Genomic DNA, 25,267 nt, shown 5'->3' with positions numbered 1-25,267 from the left:
TACTTGTACTCTGCATAAATGACAATAAAGTTGAATCTAATCTAATCTAATCTAATTAAAGTATCATAAACAACGGTATTACAGTGCACAATAATACACCACACAATACTCTATGTAATTAATACACAGAGCACAACTATTCACCACTGATAAATAAATACGTACATACACATACATAAAACTCACTTGAACTCCATAAGGATACTGGAATAATTTCTGATGGAATATGTGACTGAAGTAATGTATGCTGCAAATTGAGCTTTGCCATCACATGAATTAATTACATTTATTTAATAAATTACAATAAAATATATTAAAATATAAAACAGTTATTTTAAATTGTAATAATATTTTGCAGTATTACAGTTTATACTGTATTTTGAGTAAATAAATATGGCCTTGGTGAACATAAAAGACATTAAAAAAATCTTACCAACCCAAAACTTTTGAATAGTATATACATAGATACAAATACGTAGGTAAGTAGGTAGGTAGGTAGGTAGATAGATAGATAGATAGATAGATAGATAGATAGATAGATAGATAGATAGATAGATAGATAGATAGATAGATAGATAGATAGATAGATAGATAGATAGATAGATAGATAGATAGATAGATAGATAGATAGATCTCATACATCTTGCATGTATCTCATTGCTCTCAGCAGATTCTCTCCTCCAGAAATGACAGAGATGTTTGTATGTTTGATCTTGCAGATTGAACTTGATCAACTATATGTATTCTAGGCACAACAGAGATGTCTTCTTCTTGTCTGGCAGACTTACAAAAAAGTACCTTGTCCTTTATCGATTTGTCCTTAACATCGACACGTTGACTGGACCGCCTAATGCAAAAGGAAAAGGTGGACATGCAGTTCTTCTGGAAGTTCTCATTCATAAAAGCATAAATAATAGGATTGTTGAATGAATTTGAAAAACCTATGGCCTGTGCAACAGCAATAAGCATATTGACTGTGATGTCATCATACGTTTTATTCAGGTAACCTGGAAACAAGAAAATAAAGCTGAATTTTGAAAGAAAACACACTGTAATGTGCACAGATGGACACTTTGTTTTTCTTACTGTATTCAAACAGCATATGAACCGTATGAAAAGGGGCCCAGCAGACAGTAAACAGCACAACAATGGTGACCATCATCTTGATGGCCCTTCGCTTCTTTCTGTTGCATAAAGAGGGTGGATTGCATAATGAGTAATCATTAGCAGTTTTTAGATATTCAATCCCTACAGTTAAACACTACCAGTTAAAGATATTCAATCCCTACAGTTAAACACTACCAGTTAAAAGGTAGTTGGAATAAGACAGTTTTTTTATGTTTTTGAAAAAAGTCTCTTATGCATTTATAATGCAAAAAATATATATTTTTTTTAAATCTCATTTACTCCAAACTTTTGAATGTTTATCACAGTAGTATATCACAGTTTCCAATAAAAATTATTAAGCAACAAAAATGGCTTTCAGCATTGATAATATGAAAAAATGTGTCTTGAGCAGCAAATCAAGTTAGAATGATTTCTGAAGGATCAAGTGACACTGGAGAAATTCAGCTTTGCCAACACAGAAACAAATTACATTATAAAATACATTATTATAAAACAGTTATTTTAAATTGTAATAATATTTCACAATATTACTGTTTTCACTGAATGCTTGGTGAGCATAAGTGATGTCTTTCAAAAACGTTACAAAATCTTAATTATTCCAAACTTTTAAAGAAAACACTATAAAATAAGAAATAGCTGTTATGATTAGAGTCAGTCAAATACGGCATGCGCTGAGAAATGTAAAAAAATAAATAAAAAGACCTGGATACTTTGCAGACCTCCCTTTGGTTCATGGTATTGAGGACTGAAGAATCTCCAACTTGTTTGCGAATCCAGAGCTCAATACCAATTCTGGTGTAGAGTAGCAGCATGGCTGCAAGAGGCAGTAGGAAGAGGAACACTAATATGAAGGTTGCATACTGCTTCCTGTGAGCACTCGAGCTCCAGCGCTCCTGACAGCAAACATGATGGAGATCATATAGAAAATCATATTTCACCTGTACACAGAGGGAAAGAACAGGGATTTGAAATAACTAATTAGGATATGGAAACTATTATCAATATAGCATATGAACTGGACCAGTGTTATTATGTGAATAATCTATTATATACAGTATCTCACAGAAGTGAGTACACCCCTCACATTTTTGTAAATATTTTATTATATCTTTTCATGTGACAACACTGAAGAAATGACACTTTGCTACATTGTAAAGTAGTGAGTGTAGAGCTTGTATAACAGTGTAAATTTGCTGTCCCCTCAAAATAACTCAACACACAGCCATTAATGTCTAAAATGCTGGCCACAAAAGTGAGTACACCCCTAAGTGAAAATGTCCAAATTGGGCCCAATTAGCCATTTTCTCTCCCCGGTGTCATGTGACTCCTTAGTCTTACAATGTGAATTAAATTTGGTGTTATCACTCTCACTCTCTCATACTGGTCACTGGAAGTTCAACATGGCACCTCATGGCAAAGAACTCTGACGATCTGAAAAAAAGAATTGTTGCTCTACATAAAGATGGCATAGGCTATAAGAAGATTGCCAAGACCCTGAAACTGAGCTGCAGCACGATGGCCAAGACCATACAGCGGTTTAACAGGACAGGTTCCACTCAGAACAGGCCTCGCCATGGTCGACCAAAGAAGTTGAGTGCACGTGCTCAGCGTCATATCCAGAGGTTGTGTTTGGGAAATAGACGTATGAGTGCTGCCAGCATTGCTGCAGAGGTTGAAGGGGTGGGGGGTCAGCCTGTCAGTGCTCAGACCATATGCCGCACACTGCATCAAATTGGTCTGCATGGATGTCGTCCCAGATGGAAGCCTCTTCTAAAGATGATGCACAAGAAAGCCCACAAACAGTTTGCTGAAGACAAGCAGACTAAGGACATGGATTACTGGAACCATGTGCTGTGGTCTGATGAGACCAAGATAAACTTATTTGGTTCAGATGCTGTCAAGCGTGTGTGGCGGTAACCAGGTGAGGAGTACAAAGACAAGTGTGTCTTGCCTACAGTCAAGCATGATGGTGGGAGTGTCATGGTCTGGGGCTGCATGAGTGCTGCCGGCACTGGGGAGCTACAGTTCATTGAGGGAACCATGAATGCCAACATGTATTGTGACATACTGAAGCAGAGACTGGGCCACAGGGCAGTATTCCAACATGATAACGACCCCAAACACACCTCCAAGACGACCACTGCCTTGCTAAAGAAGCTGAGGGTAATGGTCACTGGCCAAGCATGTCTCCAGATATTGAACATCTGCGGGGCATCCTCAAACGTAAGGTGGAGGAGCGCAAGGTCTCTAACATCCACCAGCTCCGTGATGTCGTCATGGAGGAGTGGAAGAGGACTCCAGTGGCAACCTATGTAGCTCTGGTGAACTCCATGCCCAAGAGGGTTAAAGCAGTGCTGGAAAATAATGGTGGCCACACAAAATATTGACACTTTGGGCCCAATTTGGACATTTTCACTTAGGGATGTACTCACTTTTGTGGCCAGCGGTTTAGACATTAATGGCTGTGTGTTGAGTTATTTTGAGGGGACAGCAAATTTACACTGTTATACAAGCTTTACACTCACTACTTTACATTGTAGCAAAGTGTCATTTCTTCAGTGTTGTCACATGAAAAGATATAAAAAAAATATTTACAAAAATGTGAGGGGTGTACTCACTTCTGTGTGATACTGTATATATACTTTTTGCCTTGTACCAGAAGGCACCTGACAGCTTCTAACAAGTTAAACCCTGGGGAAATCCTCAAGTATAATCTTGTAATGGTAATACACCCACAAACTGCATGCTAAGTAATGTTTCAACAAGTTGGATGGGGATGTTTTGAAAGCTTCAAATGGAAATTTTCAGCCAAAACATTTGATTGGTACCTCTAATTGTTGAACAAGGAGCATTGGAGATCCAACCATCATGGCTGCAATCCAGACAACCCCTAAAAGAGAATGAAAACTCTATTATGCAGATGCTTTTTGCATAGAAGTGGATATATGCATATGTATGTATATATATATGTGTGTGTGTGTGTGTGTGCATACATATATACATATATATATATATATACAGTATATATATATATATGAAGAATATTGGTTGTCAGAAACTACTTACCGAGCATTCTGTATGCTCTTTGTGGAGTGCACTGTCTTTTGATTTTCAGAGGGTGTACAATCCCCTGGTACCTCTCCACAGCGATGCAGGTCATTGTGAGAATGCCAGTCACAATAGCAGTGGTCTGAACAAAGGGAACTGTTTTGCACACCAACACACCTACAAAGGAATAAATGTTTAGAGAGTTAATTTCCTGAGTCTTTTGCTTTGGTAAACTTTAATTACAACCCATCAAAGTTTTGGACTGACAAGTTGAAAAAAAGCCAACTAGAGCCTACATCCATTCATATGTGTCCAGATATATTACGTTATCAAAGAATATACTGAGAACAACTGTTCATATAAAACTAAATTGCATACCTCTTATGAATATGTTTTTAGTTTCTGAATTATTGTGGGGTTTTATTGTCTAAAATTTCTAGATGGTGTAACTATTCGGAAATTCATACAAATTAAGGCTTATTAAAGGGCCAAAAAAAAAGGGAATAAAGCTGGTATAATTTTGTTTTAATATAGACTAATTAATATTTTAAAATGTTTAAACAGCCAAGTCAAAGACAGTGAAGATATTTTGTTGTCCTGTAAGGAGTTTAGTCCCTTAATTAATTAATTAATTAACTTTGGCCTTTATTGAGGTCAAATGGAGTAACTAAGAAAACTTCTATTTATTCAATATGTAAAAACAACAAACAATCAATAAATAATAATAATGGCTGGAATTTCAGAGTCATTAAATAAAAACATCTGTAGAAATTGCCTTTTTATTTCTTTTTTTATGATAAGACAACATGTAACCAAAGATTACGCTTCTAAGAAGTTGGCATATGTTTTTAACCTAGGTTACAAGAAAGTAGAAAAGATTTCTCTTTTTTATAGGTATAAGAAATCCTTACGATACATTTGGCTCTTGGACGTATTTATCATCAGCAGATTCACTAGAATGAACCTTCAAACTTGTCAACAGAAAACCTGCAGAACATATAGCAAGCGCACAAAACATCATTACAAACTTCACAAGTGACACTCACCCCCGAACCACTCAGAGGAGATGTTTTGCAGCAGAGTGAATGGGATGCAGAAGAAAGATATCAGGAGGTCGCTGACGGCTAGAGAGCAGATGAAAATATTTGTGGCAGTCTGGATCCCGCGCTTTCGTAAAACAATATAGACAACCAGACTATTGCCAATGAGAGCCAGGAGAAAAATCACCGTGTACACAATAACAAATGTAGTTTGGGCGCTGGCCGGTAACTCAGGGATGTAAACCAACGGCTTAATCTGATACGTCTCAATAAACTCCTGACGAGTAAGATTGTAAAACTGTAGTAGTTGCTCCAACACCTCAGGAGTAATCTTCGTATCCCCCATGTATAAAGCTTGTCTTCAAAAACGGGATGAAAGAATCAAAGTTTTACAGAGTAGGCTGATAAATCAGTGCTGCTCTGCTGCTGTTTGCTGTCTCTTCAGACTGAATCTGCAGCAGCTCCCTTGATGCGGAGTATTTCATGTGACTGTGTCACAAAACCTATAGTGAGTCACCTTCCCTAACTCTTAAGAGACGCCCAAGTATGCTGTCTTTGAAGGCAGATCACTAAGTTTGGAGACAGCCATGTGCTAAATAGAATCACAAATAGCTCATAGGCTACATATTGTAGTCTATAAAATGCCTGATCGCTAGCAAACTTTACTTTGAAAGAATGAATGAACGAACAAATAAATAAGAACGCTAAATTTTTATTTGTAAATCAGTTCAAATTATCTCAAGAATGTTGTAGTATTTATTTATTTAGTCTGTTTTTTTTCTCTCAACTGTTTAAACTAGAAGTAATCCATGTGACTGCTTATATAAATGTAACCAGTGTTGGGTAAATTACTCTAAAAAAACTTTACTAGTTACTAATTACATCTTCAACAGTGTAATTAGATTTCTGTACAAATACCAAAAAGTATTTAATTACTTACTACTAATTACTTTCTAAATCAGCCTCCACAAGTGCTTTTAATTCTTTCAACTATAAATTATTGTAGTCACACTTTAGATTAGGGTCCAATTCTCACTATTAACTAACTATCAGCTATGACTTTTGCCTCAAAATATTCCTAATTACTGATTATTAATACTTAGTAAAATAGTTGTTGAGTTTAAGAATTGGGTAGGATTAAGGATTTAGAATAAAGTCTTGCAGAATAAGAAATTAATATGTGCTTTTTAAGTATAGCCTAATAATAAACAGCCAATATCCCAGTATTATTAATGAGTGATTAGTGAGAAGGGTATAAAAAGCATGCATTTTAAAGGTGCCATAGAATGCATTGATACAGTCTTTTAAATTGTTCTCTGATATCTAAGGTATGTGGCTTATAAGGGCAAAAAATCTCCAGAAACGATTTTACATGTCCATTTACAACCATTTCTCCCTAGAATGAAACGGTCTGTTATTGGCTTATTTGGCAGGGTCATGAATAATGATTAGCTCTGCTCTGATTGGCTATTTCACAGTGCTGTTTGAGGCTCACTGTATGTCATTTCTATGTACAGAACTGTTATTATTTAACTATGCCAAGGTAAAGACAGTTTTTCATTCTATGCACCTTTAAGGTTAGACTTTAAATTTTGATGTTAAATCCACTATTGTATTGTGTATAAATGTTCTACAGTCTATATACAGTATTAAGTTAAATTACAGAAAAAATAAGAGTAATCCCTTACTTTACTTTTTCAAGGAAAAATAATTAAATTGTTTAGTCATTAGCACCCAACAATGAATGTAACTTCATACTTTTTCATCACTTTAACTTGTGGCTGTTTGGCACTACAATCAATATTCGGTAGAGATCCTGATCAAGAACCTGTCCAAATCATTACTGTTTCCATGAAAGAATAAATTAAGCAAACGTATCAAGACATTTGGCACTCAAGATACGAGTGGAGAACTGCAGAGGACACAGATGCTGACACATGCTGGTGCTCCATAATCAGTTTGAATTCATGTCTGTTTGATCTTGCTTATATGTATATGCGTCTGTTTTGCTCCACTTCACATTTGTACATGAATCCTCACCCAACACTCTAGTCTCAATCTTACATTTACAACTGACTTCATAGTTCATACTAGTTATGAGTCAGACAAGTTCTTTTTTCATCTAAAAACCAACCATATACATATTTTTACGAATTATTGTTTTTCTGACTTTAAATGTTGCCTTGATGAATGGGTCATTGTGCTTTTATTTTATGAACAAATTTAAATTTACGAAACAAATAGTACTTTTATAACTATTTTAAGACAATAGCTGAGAGAATGTAAATGCATCATTTTATGTACAAATGAGAATGAATCCGTTACACATCAAGGCAAAGATTTTCACTTTTCATCAGCCCATGGTGAACCTATGGAGGTGGAGGTCTTGAAGACAAATACACTGAATGGCTTTTATTGCTGGGGTCTATGCTAAGGTGAGTATTACCATGGAACCAGTCAATCAAATCAGACTTTCACTGTGGAACCTTGACAACCACCAAGAGCAGCTTCATTCAGTGCATCATTAGTGGTTCTTTGTATTATAGCAGCGTCTTCATTAGGCACGGTACTGAGTGCAACTCTGAGAGCTTTACAAAAAATAGATGGCATCCTCTAAAGGGCACTTGTACTGTATCAAAAGCCATTTACTGTGTACTCTATTCCAACACTACATGAAAAGATGACACTGCTGAACTCAGCTGCATGTTGCTGACATAAACCATAATATACTTGATCAAATGTTTATGACATTTCTTTTTATATGGATATTATATAGCACATGATCAGTGACAGAAATCAATTGAATTTGGGTTCAAATGGATAAAAAAAAATATGGCAGTAAAAGCAAGCACAACACATTTACAAAAATGATTGTAATTTTTATTATACTTTTATTTAGCAAGGACACATTAAATACATTACATGTGAAAGTAAAAACATTTGATATGTTATAATAGATTCATATATATTACAAATAATTGGAACTTTCTATTAATAAAAAGTTAATGAAAAAATAAAAAATATATATATATGATAAGAAATGTTTCTTGAGCACCAAATCAGCATATTTCACTATACTACTGTTTTAATCAGCCCCAAACTTTTGACCAATGATGTAATTACCATGTTTATTTCAAAATTGCATGATGAAACAAAATTGCATATTCATAAAGATGATAACTGATGATGAAATTACACATTATTCCTAATCATGTACTTTCAGATGTACTAATATTTTTAAATATCATATTTTTCATGTGTCACATTAACTACCACTGAATGAGGTTTGACATTAAACATCATAATCAGAGCAGAACATTGTATTATGGCTGAAAGCATCTCTACAGTAAATTGTAAATTGCTACAGAGCAGTTTGAGGGCAACAACAAACTAGCACTAATGAGAAGTCATCTGCGGGAGTGTTTTCAGGTCCTGCTCTGCTGTCTGAGGGAGCATGTGATCATGACATGTGTATCGCTATATTAACCTCAATGGATGTCTTGTATGCTACAAGAACAGGTCATTAAATCACTTTCTTTTTTGTATGAAGCAATGTGTTCAGATTCATTTAATTTGAGGTTGCAGAGCATTTGTGCTTGTATTAATTATGCTATTGTATTCTGATGAGTCTTCAAGGGATTAGAATAAATGTTTGATCAAATTGCTCATTTGATTTCTCAAATTGCTTCTCATTGTTTAACATGGATGAGGATCATAACTGTATGAGTATAATCAGCATCTTAAAATCAGAAAAGGAAGTAGGTGTTTCATTGGGAGTGAAGACTTAAGGAAATTATTCATCTGATGAACTGCTCTCATTAGTTTCAGTCTTCTGAAAGAACTGGAGTATACCGAGAAAGCATAGACTGCTGATTGCACATGATTTCTTGTATTTTTTAAAACTTTACTGACATTTCAACAAAACTTCTACTGTCACTGTTCCCTACATCGTGCCCTGAAATTATATGTAAACCAAATGTACACAGGTCAGTGGAATATATGGATAGTTGTACTCTTGACTGTGGCATGAAGGAACGATGGAAAAACTACTAACAAGAGTTTTCAAGGACTAGTTCACCCAAAAAATGAATATTTACTCTCAAGCCATTCAATATGTAGATAAGTTTGTTTCTTCATTGGAATTGTTTTTAGAAATTTACCATTACCTTGCCCACCAAGGGATCCTCTTCAGTGAATGGGTGCCGTCAGAACGAGAGTTCAAACAGCTGATAAAAACATCACAATGATCCACATGTAAATGACAACTCCATTCCATCAATTATTGTCTTGTGAATCAAAAAGCTGCATGTTTGTTATAAATAAATACATCAAGACATTTTTATCTCCAAACCGTTGCTTCTTCATATTGCTTCCAGTGAAAAAGTCATCTAATATGCAAAGATCAAGAAATGTGGACAGATCAAGCACCGTTTACAAGCATAAACAGTCCAAAACAATTCTAAACAAACATGTCAGTGAATTTTGATGTGAGAGGACAACAGGGGATGGAATTGTTCATTGGAGGAAGCATTATTATGGATTATGGACTAAATGCCTCAATGATGGATTTGTTTTTTAAAAAAAGAAAAAAACACGCAGCTTTTCACTTCACAAAACATTAATTGATTTACTTGTGGATTATTGTGATGTTTTTCTTAGCTATTGAAACTCTCATTCTGACGGCACCCATTCACTACAGAGAAACCGTTGGTGAGCAAGTGATGCAATGCTAAATTTCTACAAATCTGTTCTGATGACGAAAAAAACATCTACATCTTGGATGGCCGGAGGGTGAGTATATTTTAAGAAATTTTAAATGTTCTGTGTTTTCTTTAAGAAGCCCAGCAACAACAACAGAGTTATCTTGATGACTATTAAGACAAGAATTGGCCATAAAAATGTGTTTATTTCCCATCTGTGTAATGATATTCAAACACAATCGCACTATTGTGCACAATCGCACTAGGGGAATCGTGGCCTAATGGTTAAAGAGTTGGACTCGTAATCCAAAGGTTGCGGGTTCGAGTCTTGGGCCGGCAGGGATTGTAGGTGGGGGGAGTGAATGTCCAGCGCTCTCTCCACCCTCAATACCATGACTGAGGTGCCCTTGAGCAAGGCACCGAACCCCCAACTGCTCCCCGGGCGCTGCAGCATAAATGGCTGCCCACTGCTCCGGGTGTGTGTTCACGGTGTGTGTGTGTTCACTGCTGTGTGTGTGCACCATGGATGGGTTAAATGCAGAGCACGAATTCCGAGTATGGGTCACCATACTTGGCAGTATGTCACTTCACTATGCCTTATGAATGTCAAGATGCTTGTAGATTTGGATCAGTGATGTTGAACGCATTTTATTATATATGCAGGATATATCTGGAAACATTTCACAACAGCTGTCTGAGTGCCTGACAACCAAATATAAAAGGCTGATGTATGATTTAGCTGAAACGACAAGAAAGTGTTTGTGCCCTCAAATTTATGGAATATCAGCAAAAACAATTCTCAACATATCTTAAAATATCTGCCAAAATAAAAAGACATTCTAAAAACTGAGGACTGGAAGATGCTGAGTCCGGAGAAGATAAGAGAATCCAAAAATGAAACCGACAAAGTTTTCAGTCTCCACAGTGGAGCACCGGTCTCTTGACACAAGCTACAGGGCTGTTTATAATCATGATATGAGACAGAGCTATGAATAACAAGAGAACACTGGGAGGACACTACAAATAGAGGATACAGTATATGTATGAGATACAGTTTCTCCAAAGCACATGGCTCTTCACTGTTCTTGAGTGCCAAGCAGGGTTCATTTTACCTTGCCCACAGTCCTCTCTACACACAGACAGATCAGAGACATGAGCTTGGAAACCGGGGCAAAGAAACAAGATATTCTGTGCCTAAAACTACATGAGTTGTCTCTCCTTACACCTATACCTTTTATATGAGGGAAATTCATAAATGAGGATGAAGACAAAAAGGTAATCAAAATTAAGGTCACTTGTTTTAAACATCACCCAGCCTTGCATTCTAATTGGGTATGTCTTTAATAAGTTACTTTTTTTTTTTTTTTTGCAAACTTGATTCTGTCAATCTCATCCAAATAATGTACAGTCAGGCTGTGATTATTGCAAACCTAGAACCTGTCAGAAATCGTAAAGAGTATCTATAAAACTAATTTTAAACGACATTTTTAGGACTGAAGTCTAGACAAGGAACAGCAAGTTTTTATGTACAATTCAAGTCTGAAGGACAAGGACAGAATGATGTCAATCATCCATTTGTTCAGTCTAAGTTTTCAGTTCAAACATGAGAGCTGTGCTATTTTTTCCCTTTTAATTTACTGAATGGAATTACTAAATGATCCTTAATGGGCTGTAATGGACAAATAACAACTAAACCGTTTTATCTAATGACTTAATGAAGCAAACTGTTCTAGAAATATGTATATTTTAATAACCATGTACATGAATACAAATGATCATCCAGCAAGACTGTAACATTAAGTAAACTCTCAATTAATTGAATGTTTTATATACAATGAGGTGACATTTTTATAACAGTGTGCAAATGTACTTTAAGGTCAGCTTTAACACTTTTATTAACATTAATGTGTAGTTTATTAGGTTAACCATCTTCTGTGTTTATTGTCTTATATTTTACAAGGACAAAACATAACATTGCCAAGCCAAAGATAGAGTCAACAATGTAAATAAGATAACAGGATGCATTAAATCAAGAAGTGATTTAATGAGTCTGACAGAAATTGTAATAAAAACATATTTATGAAATGTGAGTCAGTATTTAGTCAGTTCGACATACTGTGCCTTTCTAAATAAGTTTCCCTCGCATGGGAATAGACTGGACACTGTGTGGGAGCCAGCGGAAACGGAGCCTGGCCATCGGAGAGTCGTCAGGGTTCTCAAACTCAGAAAAGCCCAGATGGTTGAGGATGGCATAGACACCAGCTCTAGCTGCCACCTGCAAACCAACACAACTCATGAACGCACATATACATATATATACATATATATATATATATATATATATATATATATATATATGCGCGTGTGTGTGTGTGTGTGTGTTGGAGGGGGGGGGGTTACTGCAAGCTATACACTTAAGTTCATAAGTGGCGCAGCTGCTCACTTGTCCTTAAAGGATGGCAGGATGATGTTTTTGTGGCCTTGACAGAATATTAAACTGGTGCATTTTCAATGTACTTTACAATTGACAAAATCCAAAGAGCTCAGCTTTCATAAAAACCTACAAAGTGCGTCACCAGCTAAATCTACCTTAACAATTTGGATGTTTTTCTTTGTAAATCTGAGGACAGAATGTTTAGTGGCCATATGAGGTGATAACCTCTTCTCTTGCTTAACAATTCAAGTTCAACTATCTTTAAACTATTGCGTAATCCAATAAATACTACCATTCAAAAGTTTTTTGTTTTTTTGAAAGAAAGAAAGAAAGAAAGAAATACCTTTATTCAGCACTGACAGACATTTATAATGGTACAAAAGATTTATATTTTTATCAAATGGATAATGTTCTTTTGAACTTTCTTTTCAAAAAATCCCCCCAAAAAAGTAACACGATTTATACAAAAATATTAAGCAGCTTAACTGTTTTTAATATTGATTATAATAAGAACTATTTCTTGAGCACCAAATATTAGAATGATTTCTGATCATATAACCCAGAAAACTTCATCTTTCATCTTCGCCATTACAGGAATAAACTACATTTGAAAATATATTGAAATAGAAAAGTTATTTTTAAATAGTAACATTTCACAGGATTATTTTTATTGTGTTTTTAATCAAATAATGAAGCTTTGTTGAGCACAAGAGACTTACAAAAACATTTAAAATCTTACAGTTTTTTGCTTAATGCAATTATATTTACATAATTTGATATTTCTATTTTTCATTCTGCTTTCTAAAGGGGGAAAATCATGAGATTGTTTAACCATGTTTTTTTTTTTTTCATAGACCTAGTTTTCAACAGTAAAAATAAGAAAACACTAAGACTTACAGTCTTCCAATTCTCTTACCCTTTCAATCCGAGGATAAAAGATGTGGCTATAAAATAAGGTTTGACTCCTCTGAATGAGACAGAATACATTTAAAACTTCATATTGACAGACTGACATTTTCCCATGAATGTTTCATGGAACTCAGAACTATGTTTAGCAGCAGCACAGTGAGCCAGAGAAGTGTTCATCCATTCATCTCGCCACAAGGCACTGGTCTGCTGCACAGTGGGTGTCCTCCCATCACCTTCTCAAGGGTACAAAAACAGTTGAACTATAGATAGGCTTGTGTGTTAAGTATGGGTGGCAGGTTATACCTGTATCTTTCTTCAAACTGAAAGTGAACTTACAATGTACCTGCTTATTTTTTAAACATATTTTTAAAACAGCACACTTTTATATTGATTTCTTAAATAAAAACAGGGTCATCTGTACTGAAGGTTGATTCAGTGATTAAGGCAATTTTTGCAATTTTTTTTTTTTTGTCAACATAAACTTATACTCTAAAAGTAGGAGACCACATTGTGAAGCTGTTTTTTTTTTAAACCTGGAAATAAAGTTTTAGTGTTTGGAAAACTGAAAACAAAGAAAAGTTATGAGGTAACTGTTGAGATACTGTTCTGTGTTTTTTCCCCTAAAGTAAGCAAGTGAGTCAGACTTCACCTGGTACATCCACTGGCTGAAGGATCGCCTCCAGGAGTCTTTCTTCTCCAGATGGAGGTAGCAGTTGAACAGGATAAGATAAATGTAAAGCTCGAGGTGCTGCAGGCTCCTTAACCGCAAACACTGAGCATCGGCCTCCGATTTAGCCATCTTAATCTGAGGAGGAAGAAGTGCCAGTGAACTCATTGTTATTCCTCTAGTTTCCTTCATATTTTTGTGACAAAATGCTGATGGCACGACATAATCAGCTGAGATTATACAGTTATTATCTTTAATATCTATTCACTTTGGTACGTTTGTCTCATGTGGCATAAACAGTCTCTGACATCTACACAAACAAGTGATTACATCAGTGTTTACATCGAGGTGAACATTGCTTGTTTGACCGATGTACATATATTACAACTTCTGTTCCTGACATCAAGTTCCTTCAACCTCTATCTTTTTTTAAATTAGATCATTTACAATGATATGTGTGAAAAAAGGTCAGAATAATGTCACATGCAAATGATTTATCTAGCAGAAAATTCATTAACTAATTTTCACTTTTTCCAAGTTTAATCAACAGAGTTGAGTTGCACCATTACCTCAGAACATATTTTAAAAGATGAAAATATAAAGTCTTGGACCCTAACAAGTATTTACAGGCCTTTTCAAAGCAGTCTTTCGGAAAGCTCTCTGCTCATTTACGCTGCTGTTTTTCAAGGTCTTCACTTTATAATAAAAGCATGTTTTTCAGCCTCACATTAAACACATTGAGAGTGCTCCAAGCTGATGCACTGCAATGGGCATTACTAACCTCTTGGTCCTTTTCAGTGGATCAGTACAAATGAGAAAATTGTACCTGTATAGACTTTATTAGGTACAAGAACAATCTATTATTCAACGTGGCTCCTAAAAGCACTGACTAACTGTATCTTTTTTATAGTTGACTTTTCCTGCTGAAGTTTATGCATGCAAAACATAAAAAAATAGTCAAATGAACAACATAAAAGTTACTATATATTACATTTCACCTGTCTGTAAGTGGATATGATGATTTCCCGTAAATGGTAATGCATGGGGGTCATCGTCTCACTAACAACATCAAGAGCGACGTCCACTTCTCTCTTCACACGATGGCCATCAGGTAACACCCTTACCACCTGCATCACCACCTAAACGCACACACATGCATGTTTGGGTCAAAATTCATCAAATCAAATGTTTTTTAATCTATAATAGAAACTATTTTCTATGAAATGCATTAAATACATTAATTTACTTTGCATGGGTGGGTTATGTCAATTAATGAAAGAAGTTATATGTTCAAAATTAACAAAATGTTTGCTTTAATGCTGACACTGGCAGCTGTTCAAAGAAACATGACCTCAATGTACCTCAAACTCTCCTTTGGTGTACTTGGCGTCTGGAACACTTACAATCTCATCATCTTCACACTCAAGAAAGCCCTGAAGAAAACAGGGTCAGGTTTATGAAACTGATTTGAACTAAATTTTAAACATTTTTCCTCTTCTAATCAATGTCCAGGGGATGAATGCTTTAATTCTCACTTCCTCCCTCCACTTAAACGTGTGACAGCTGAAAATGACCTACATTAATGTGCCACAGGGTGAGAGTGGCAATCACCATGGCTGCAGTAGTTCGGTCTTTCCCATTATGACAGTTGAAGATGAAAGCACAGTTGGGGTCTTCAGCCAGACTGCTCTTCATGGCCTCCAATAAGTGGTCAAAAACCTGAGGGAGAGCAAACATTTAAACTAAAATGTCAAAACTATACAATACTTATAGTGTATTCACTTGCCTCTTCTTTAGGTGCGCAGCAGTCAGACAGGGGTATCCGCTGGTAGCTGAGACCTGGATGAATGCTCTTCTGATGGAGAAAGAGCTCTTCTATGGTGTGACAACTCTTAAACATCCTCATCTGTTTATCCTGCTGTGTTATCACCTCCAGCCACTTCTCACACCTCAGGATGTCCTGCTTCAATGCCAGCTCCATTTCCTGTGGAGACGGCCATATTACTAAAGCTCCTTAGGTTCTTAAATCACAGCAGCACTTCTTGTGGGTGAAAACAGAAAAATGTTCATCTCACTTTTATCTTAATTTATGATGAAATCAAAAGCCATTGCACCTACCGATAAAACTGAAAAACATTTAATTTACATGGCTCAAATACTCTTGCAATAAAATAAGAATAAAATATGGCCTGAAATAAGATGGTCACTATGTCACAATGTATTTACACTCCATTGCTATTTTTGATTGTTTAATGTACTGCATTGTATTACATTGCACACAGTATGTATGCTGTACCTACAATAACTTTGTCCAGGCCAGTCATATAAAGCCACAACTACCCTCTTCAATTCCATTTAATACATACTACTACAGCCCTGAACAGAACTGCACCTGGAGCTGCTGTGGATCTTGAACACAGACTGGAATAGGCTGTTCCAGACAGCCTGGCTCTCGTGGGGTGAACATTTGTCCATTTGCCTCCAGCACAAGCTCCTCCTGCAGATTCAGCCAGAGAATTCTAGAGTGCCCTCGCCTCTGATCGGTCAGGTAGGACATCACGATAGACAGAGCCTGAAATGGGCACAAACATTTTTTTTTAGACTTTCCAGACAGCCATACATTAGGAGCCTGGGCTGCTGAAATGAGCTTTAGAAAGGATTTACCTCAGAGTTTGGCTGGGCCATACCATATAGAGCCATTTTGGAAACACGTCTGAAATTGGCTACTTTCATCTCCTTGGCTGTACTGAGCAGATCCGTTGCTAAAAACTCACTGGACACCTTTCAAAATAGAAAAGATTATGTGCATAATGCGCATGCCTATGTTTTAGGGAGAATATGCTGAGCTACGGGAGGAAGAGGTCACATAAGAGCAGGGCTAGAAAATCTCATGTTAAAGAGATTCAGTCTATACCGTTTGTGTTTATAGAAAGACTGGCAAATCAGATATACTCAAGCAAGAAAAGGACTATTCAAGGATAAAGTAAAATAACTATAACCTGGTGTATATGAACATATTTTAGTATATTTTTATCTGTTATAATATATAATCTTTGCGTCACCACAGTATGCTCCTCTAAAGTTAATGTATAATTTCCCTTTGGCTGTATTTTAGGTTTTCTATAACCATAAAATTAATGTTCTGAGAAAGTTCTGTGAATCAAAAATGATTCGCCCTTACCAGAACTCGAATCCCATCAGTTATAAGTCTGGCTGGCGCTGAGAGTTCAGAGCTATCCATGTTGGCCAACAGTCTGTAGATCCAAGCGTTCATACACAGCCACTGACTGAAGCTCTGAGAAAATGCCTGTGGATACTACAGAGATGGGGAGAGACAGCAGATAATGGAAAAATTATTAAAATAATAGCATATACTGACAGAAATAACAGCTTTTACATATAATCATATGGTAGCATTTCATTTTGCAATACCTGATCATGAAGATACGCATTGAATACTAATAGGTACACATAGCGTTCAAGACTTTGCAGTGTTCTTTGCAGAAAATAGCCTTTTGTGCTGCTTCCCTACAAACAAAAAAAATAAAAGTGTGAATGACACAAATGTGACCTTCATTTAAAGAAAAAAGCAAAAAGAAACTGTTTCTAGCAGATCAACAACTCTGTCACAAGAATGTTTAAGTCGAGACATACTTGAATCTGGTAATCTTCGCCAATGCCTTCAACCTTTAGTTTGTTTTCATACACAGCATTTTTTATGTTATGCATCTCAGAGCACATGGCAACAGCATCATCAACCTATGGTACATATACATAAAAAATACACTCAAAATGAGTTACGTAAAAGCATTCATTCAATAAATCGTAATGTGGGCTAGGCTTTGTAAGACATAAAAGGCTCAGTTTCTATTTACTTCTATTACTTTTGCAAATGAATACACCCTTGAAAGCAATTGGACTACTTCATGAACCGAGTTTTACAAACATCATTATACTCTAACCTCATCAAGGACTTGTTGACCCTTAGGTAGGCGACTGATTAGCAACTGAATCACTTGGAAATCCAATTTGTGTTCACTCTTCTGTATTTCTTGCCTGTGAAAGAGATGAAGAATAAGTAGAACTTAAACAGAGAATGGACCTTAAAACACAATATTACCACAGTAGAGTGTTATTAATTAAGCTATGCTCTTCTTTGAGAGAGTAAACATTAGGCTAATTGAAATTGTAGTGACAGTGTACTATAGGTACCTGGGGCTCTTTGATGCCCCCTGCAGGTGATGGAAGACCAAGGCTCCCAGAATTAAGCCAAGATTGGTGCGTCCCACCCCCACCTGGCAGCTGAAGAACAGTGCAGGCAGAGGTCTGGAGCTGTCCCGCATCAAAGACAGGTTTGGGGTCTCCTGGTGGACACAAATGTAGGTGAATTTGTAAAAGCATATTATCCAAACTAAAGGAATCCAAGTGAATAACAATGATTTAGCGCAATATACATGTCTGTATATGGTTCTGTAACATCTGTAACACAAATTCATTTTTGGCTGTGCCAAACTCAAATAAAGGGAAATCAAAATAGATAAAAAAAAATATTTCCTTTTTCTGATCATGAGCAGATACCTTAAGTCATTTTTCATCGTCTTAAGTTAACTTTTATAAATTTTGTCTGTGTTAATATGGTTTTGAAAGATTGATGTTACTGGTGATTGTGAAATATAAATATGGTTTGCTGGCTAGCGCTGGGTTCTTGGGATGAATTATTGGTTCAGTGACACAAATCATCAGATATAAATTAGCCAAAGCTCACATGGAGTTATTTTAAAATTAGAAAGTAGAGGGAGAAAAAAAAGATATATAATAGCCATGGTGATCTTACCCTGAGTATATTAACAAAGGCATCAAATGTCTCCTCCAGTGGTGCCCCTTCCATAGGGAGTGGCAATCTGTAATATCTAAATTCATTACATTTTTATTATTAAACAATACACAGAACTAAAATAATCTAAAAAGTAAGACTAGTTTTGATTCACATATGCATGTTTTTGTTCATCTATGGGCACTACTTTTTGCCAGATTTCTGCTATTTTTAAACAAATATCAATAATTGTCTTGGAAAGTTTTTCCCATGACATCATCATTTATTTTTGATACTGTTCAAATGCCTTTTTTGTTTGGGGTCGATAAAACATTTTGATTTAGCAAGGATGCATTAATTTATCACAAGTGACAGTAAAAATATTTATAATGTAACAGCTGTATGCAATTGGTTAATAAGATGTTTTCTTGAGCAACACAAAGAATGATTTCTGAAAAATAATTTGACACTGGAGTAATGGCAAAAAAAAAACAGTTATTTGAAATTGTAGTAATATTTAACAATATTACATTTTATTGTATTTTTGATCAACAAAATGCAACCTTGGTGAGCATAAGAAATTTCTTTCAAAAACATAGCAATCCCAAATTTTTTAACAGTATAGATTTTATTTTGTCATAAAATATGAGCAATTACCTGTGCAGTGGTTGACCGAAAAGTGGTCTTTTGTAGACCTCCTCAGTGACATAAATGTCCTCCTCTGACAGAATCTGTACCTGCTGAGGTTCATCTTTAAAATGCTCAATGTCATTATAGACATAGAACATATTTTCACTCAGCTTGGCAAAGTCACACAACTGGAGAAGATATCAGAGAATTAAATCCTGACACTGAGCAGACACTATGACCTCTGTCAACATTTCACCATAAAAGGATGGTAAGCGATCCTCTTCATACAACTTGTTCTGCTCTATAACAGACCTCTTTCCGGATTGAGAGCTCTATTTGCTCTGCACTGAGCTCTCTGTCTAGGTCATGCAGGTTCTCATGGAGGTTCTCTCTTCCTCTGGGAGTGTATGGAATGAAGTCTCCATCTGAGCGGAAAAAGACCACTGGTTCCTCCCTCAAACAGATAAAAATCACCTCCTGTTCACATATTTTTAGGAACAAACAGCAATTAACCTGATCATTATTTAAAGGTCTGTCTGCAGAACATATGGTAGTCAAGGTGGTTAAGACCTCTGAGTTGGGACAGACTAAAATCACCATTTTATAGGATACTACAGACATTTGATTGTTACTTCACATGCTACACTCTTAAAAATAAAGGTTCTTTATTTGCAATTGGCATTGCATGGGTGCATGGTTCCTTTCTTTAAACTTGTTAATTGTTCTTCACACTGAGAAAAGTTTTCATTGAAAGGTTCTTTGGTAAACCCAAAATTGTTCTTTTATGGCATTGCTGTAAATAATTTTTAAGAGTGTAGGTCAGTTTTATGCTACATAATAACATAATATATTACATATCTAATGGTTCTTACAGGAAAAAAAAGAGAAAAGTAATGGGACCCCAAAGTGAACTGTATTCATGGAAAGTGCCTCACTTCCTTTCATCCTACTGGACAAGGACAAGGAGCATACACTGACCTCACAGCCGTCAATCTGCAATCTCTGAAGGACCTGTTTGAAACCGCTCAGGCTAGGTTGGCCCATTCCAAACAGGGGGTAGTTTCCCTTGACCTTGCGGAAGTTGGGGGCCCCGTGACTTTTTGTAGTATTTAAGACATCAGCTCTATTGTATACATCCTGTACCATAAAAAACTCCCCCTGGACAATATAAAAGCAGGTCATAAAACTTATTTCATCGTAAATGACAAAGAAATTCCATCATTGATCTACATTTCCTGCTCATTATTACATTTTCCATTACACCTCCAGGCTTTTTAAAGTATTAAGGTCTAAATATTTAGTTTAAATCTCAAAAGGTGAAACATACCAGGACTAGGTAGTGCTCTGGCAGCAGGTCAGATATCCTTCCCACTGAGTAGTTGGCAGATTGGATCTTGTCATGAATCTGAAACTCTTCCCTGCAGTTGTTTCTGTACAGAGACAACAATCATAATGTCTATCAAACTGTCGTATATTTAAAACCCACAACTGGACAAAATAGTTTGTCTTTTCCTTTAAAGGGACAGTTCACCCAAAAATGAAAATTCTGTCATCATTTACTCACCCTCTGCTAGTTATAAACCTGCATGAGTTTCTTTCTTCTGTTCAGCACCAAAGTTGGTAACCAAATGGTTGATGGTAGCCATTGACTTACATAGTATTTTTTCATACTACGGAAGACAATGGCTACCAGCAACTGTTTGATAACTAACATTCTTTAAAATTAGGGCCGGGACTCGATTAAAAAAATTAATCTAATTAATTAGAGGCTTTGTAATTAATTAATCGAAATTAATCGCATTTTAATCGCATATAAATATTTGACCTGAGAACAGTGAGAAGTAAGTTTTTTTTTATATGGATTTTTAAATTTCCCATCCACAGGGCCAACCAAAGCGGTCTCATCAGCTTCTTTGTCCATGTTCACTGTGGTTTGTTTTTGTCTGTTTCTCAATATGCGTTCTTCAGCGATCTTGCGTCCTTGTGTTCTCGTTAACCGTAGAAGTTCAGTTCCAATTCTCAAGAACGCAAGTACAGAGGATGCATGAAAGTGCCCGGATATGTTCTTGAAACTGAGGATGCATCGAGTGCAGACTTGAGAGAATCGAGCCGTTAGAAATCCCAGAAAACGCTGTGGGCGGCCGGTGTACGGAAGCCTGTAAGCTTTAAAGTCGCTCTCACAAATACTTAACGGCTCTTCAAGTTGAAAGTAAACATTTATCGTTTTGTTTTGGTTAATTTTAAAGTTATAAGACCCGGAGAAAGTCTGCATTTTTATTGGCATATTAAAATGAATCTTAACAGTAAAACATATAACGCTGTAAAATAAAACACAATACAATTATATGAAAGTAATATCTATAATAGTATGAAATGTTTTAATAAGTTATGACATTTTGTAATATTTATTGTTCATTGGCCGTTTCTTATGCTGAGACTATGCGGTCAGTTAAGCAGGAATGCAGTAAGTTACATCTCAGTTCTCATAAGTGTGCGTTCTGTGTTCTCGCGTCCTTCCGAGTTCGTTCTTCCAAGGAAGCTTGCCAAGACTAGGGCTGGGTATCGTTCAAAAAATTTCGATATCGATACCGATACCTTGAGTTCGATACCGGTTCCTGAACGGTACTTTTTTCGATACCAGTTTTATAAAATCCGTTTTAATAAGATTACATTATCTGAAAAAACTATTTTTTTTAGCTTGTTGATATTTATAGACTCAAAGTCTCATCTCCTGAGCCACTGCACAAAGGAACTAAATATATCCAACACAATAAATAAATAAATAATTTTAATAAAGTTCAAATTGTTTTCAGTTTACACATCTGTTAGGCTACGTTTACATTAGTGCATGTTCATTTTAAAACACATAGCTCAAGACAGAATCATCATTTCTAGGTTGTTAAAGACTTCAAGAAATGTAAAATCTTCATCCACTTTCATAAGTGGGTGTTTTATTTTCTTTCACCATATGTTTTATTGTTATTAAATTCTGGTGTAGTATGTCTAATTATTTGAATGCATAAAAACAACTTAGTTTATTTAAATTTATTCTTAAAATAGCCTAATGAAATGTTTTATTTTTCCTCAGAAATTCTGTGTTCTGTATCTGGTTTTCAAATGAAGACATAAAACATTAATTTAATTTATATTTAAAATATTGAAAATCAAAGTTTATTTATTTTGGCAAACAAAGGGAGGTTACTATTAAAATTAAAACATGGAATAACTGTTGTGTGATCATTACTAAAAAAAAAAAAAAGTTTTAATAATTTTAATAGTAGCCTAGTAGTAGCAGTATGTACTGTCTGCTGAACAATATTAATACCGTTAATATTAAAACCGAACTTTTATTTTGACGGGTTGCCTGGAATACCTTTACAGTTCTGTGTGTATATGAGATGAGTTAGTTTTACTCGAATCAAACGGTAAAATGCTCATGAAGTGACTTTCAGAGCAGGTCTGGAGATGTTCTTCATGTCCTCATTTAGAGAGGCGGCAGACGCTGAAATGACCGCGAACGTCACTCGAGCTTCAGTCTGTGTATAATAAACAAACCGCGCGATTTAAAGAGCAGACTGCTCCGGGCGTGCGCTTTCGAAACGCTCTCGCGGAGGTCAAACACTGATCAATCTGCACGTCGCCGTTTCTAGTCAAACACAGCTAGTGATGCAGGCTTATTGGCTCACTGATGTGATGAGATTAACCCCTTAGGTATCGAAATTTGGTACCGAACGACAAGACGTTTTTCGATACTCGGTGGTATCGAGGCAATTCGGTCGGTGCCTAAAAAGTATCGAACTCGATACCCAGCCCTAGCCAAGACCGGTCTCCACGAACGCAAGTCCGTTCTGACGCTAGTTGGTGCTCCAGTATAATCGGTCCGCCGAAACTCATCCAGTGAGAAACGTTCCGCGGTGCAAAAATAAGTGCGATTAAAATGCGTTAAAAAAAATTAACGCGTTATTTTTGTGTAATTAATTAATCTAAATTAACGCGTTAAAGTCCCGGCCCTATTTAAAATATCTTCTTCTGTGTTCAACAGAAGAAAGAAACTCATGTAGGTTTGGAACAACTTGATGGTGAGTAAACAAAGACAATTTTCATTTTTGGGTGAACTGTCCCAAAAAAGTCAAAGTGAAGTTGTTGATGGTATCTACAGTAGTTTTCGCTCAAAGAGTAACACACAGGTGTGACATTTTGTGCATATGAGGGCCCTTACGGCCAGTTTTAAAAAGCATAATGTTGCACTTGTCACTTACGTGATGACAACAGGGGCCACCTTGTTTGTGATGATGGATTTGGCCTTGCTGTTGCGAATATTCACCGACTGTAGTGAGCGTCTGTGCTCAGCCATGCCGTTCCCTTGGTGATTAGCCTGGTGTGTAGGTGCAAACGGAGCAGCCTGGGAAGTTGCACTGGCACTCGTACCCATAATCTGCACAGAGCTGGAATGAGGATTTATACCGTGACTAATATAAAGTAAACAAGTTAGTCATTTTGCATGGGGTTATTTCTAACATTTGCACTTTTTAAAGAGCCAGACGCACATTGTGATACAAGACCACAAAGATTCAATTTCCTGGAACCCCAACACATGTAATGCACTACAAAACCCCCTAATAAACACATTTATTGAAGGTTTGAATGTGTTCTACAGAACCAAAAGTAAATCAGACATCAAATTTGAATGTGCATAGCATATCTGTCATATTTCATTGTGAAATGAATGGCTTACGGTCTCACAGCTGTGCCGCGTGTGTTCACATCCTTCGGTTTTTGCATCTTAGTTTCAGCAAGGGTTCAGGTCTCTCTTTAAGTGCAAATCCTTTCAACACGAACTCAGTTTCCTGTTGCTAGCCGAATCTTAACATAAAAAGCCTTTTGTTTTAACTCCAACCACCACTGAAGTTTTGCTAATCTCTTTTCTTCTCTTTCTCGCTCAGTGCCTCTCTGGTTCTCTTCTCACAGTGACAGGATAGCCGTTCCAACCCTTCTGGGGGCCACGAAGAAATACAGTACATCTGGTAACCAGACGACAGTGTGGGCGGCTCCAGACATTCACAGGGACAGCCCATGCAAAGGCCATGACGGAGACATTACAGAAAGTGAGAGAAAGTGCAAGATGAAAGATTTCTGATGCCTTTACATCTACCGAAATCTGAAAGTGTCTTATGTCAGAATCGTGAAGCCAAACGAATGTCCTGCATGTACTGCAGCGATAATGCAGTTAATTAAACAGATCCTGTTTTTTTCCCCTCCTCTTTCATAAGATCAAGTTTGTGCCAGAGAGATATCACTGGGAAATATATGATAGCTCTGTGAATGTCATTAGGACATTCCTGCCTTATGTTTATATAACTGGCTGGTCTATTGAAAGTTTGGGATACTGAGTCGCTGGCAACAAGAGCAATGCTTCCCTTTTCAGGGGCTTGATTTAAATTCCAGTTGTGTCCGAGTATCACGGTCACAGAACAAAAAACAACAACAAAAAAATCTCTAAATATGGATGGGAAAGACCCCGGGATGCATTTGTACAATGCTGCACAGATATGCAGTGGGTGGGAGTGACCAGTGATTGGCACATCCTCCTTCTTGCTAAGAAATGAGGAGTTTAAAAACGACCCCAGTGTTTTGTTCATGTGTGTTCAGCTTTCAGTCAACATCACAATCAGAATTTGAAAATACTGAAACAATGATCATAAGAGGCCGTGTAACACACACACTGAACATGGTTTTTAAAAATGCATGGTGCCCTAAAATAAAATAAATCAAGATTTTCTCTGAACCACTAATAACCTTATAATAAAACCTTTGTATTTTCTTATACTAAATAAATGTTAACATATTGTACATTTTTTATTATTTATTAATGGATTTAGGCTTCTGTGGTAACTGTAT

The 25,267-nt window shown here is 36.3% G+C and overlaps 2 protein-coding genes across 2 annotated transcripts; both read right to left on the bottom strand.

The window, feature by feature from the left end:
* Positions 1 to 663: 663 nt before the first annotated feature.
* Positions 664 to 5,562, bottom strand: qrfpra (pyroglutamylated RFamide peptide receptor a; the record flags this gene model as incomplete). Its single annotated transcript, XM_079439914.1, has 6 exons — positions 664 to 1,007; positions 1,087 to 1,184; positions 1,831 to 2,066; positions 3,957 to 4,018; positions 4,195 to 4,353; positions 5,223 to 5,562. The coding sequence occupies 6 exons, from the start codon at positions 5,560 to 5,562 to the stop codon at positions 664 to 666; spliced, it is 1,239 nt and encodes a 412-aa protein (XP_079296040.1).
* Positions 5,563 to 11,645: 6,083 nt separating this feature from the next.
* pald1b (phosphatase domain containing paladin 1b) lies at positions 11,646 to 24,258 on the bottom strand. The gene is made up of 20 exons (XM_079439677.1): positions 24,105 to 24,258; positions 23,629 to 23,814; positions 20,697 to 20,799; positions 20,348 to 20,527; positions 19,682 to 19,846; positions 19,397 to 19,557; positions 18,761 to 18,836; positions 18,139 to 18,290; positions 17,889 to 17,982; positions 17,581 to 17,685; positions 17,359 to 17,454; positions 17,108 to 17,242; positions 16,591 to 16,707; positions 16,319 to 16,498; positions 15,713 to 15,910; positions 15,505 to 15,645; positions 15,288 to 15,359; positions 14,925 to 15,065; positions 13,909 to 14,064; positions 11,646 to 12,191 (listed from the first exon to the last, which is right to left on the bottom strand). Exons 1-20 carry the CDS (start codon positions 24,149 to 24,151, stop codon positions 12,042 to 12,044), a joined length of 2,655 nt encoding a protein of 884 aa, XP_079295803.1. The 5' UTR covers positions 24,152 to 24,258; the 3' UTR covers positions 11,646 to 12,041.
* Between the last annotated feature and the right edge of the window lie 1,009 nt (positions 24,259 to 25,267).

This window comes from Barbus barbus (assembly GCF_936440315.1).
Source record: "Barbus barbus genome assembly, chromosome: 18".
Lineage (NCBI taxonomy): Eukaryota > Metazoa > Chordata > Actinopteri > Cypriniformes > Cyprinidae > Barbus > Barbus barbus.
This window is presented reverse-complemented; position numbering and strand designations above follow the sequence as displayed.

What these genes read in the sequence shown, in the direction of transcription:
- pald1b (XM_079439677.1), bottom strand. Translation starts at nt 24,151, where the DNA reads ATGCAAAAACCGAAGGATGTGAACACACGCGGCACAGCTGTGAGACC. An exon ending in GCGAAGATTACCAGATTCAA is followed by an intron (nt 17,455 to 17,580) that starts GTATGTCTCGAC and finishes TTTTGTTTGTAG; the next exon opens with GGAAGCAGCACAAAAGGCTA. An exon ending in CTGATGGGATTCGAGTTCTG is followed by an intron (nt 16,708 to 17,107) that starts GTAAGGGCGAAT and finishes CTATTTTGAAAG; the next exon opens with GTGTCCAGTGAGTTTTTAGC.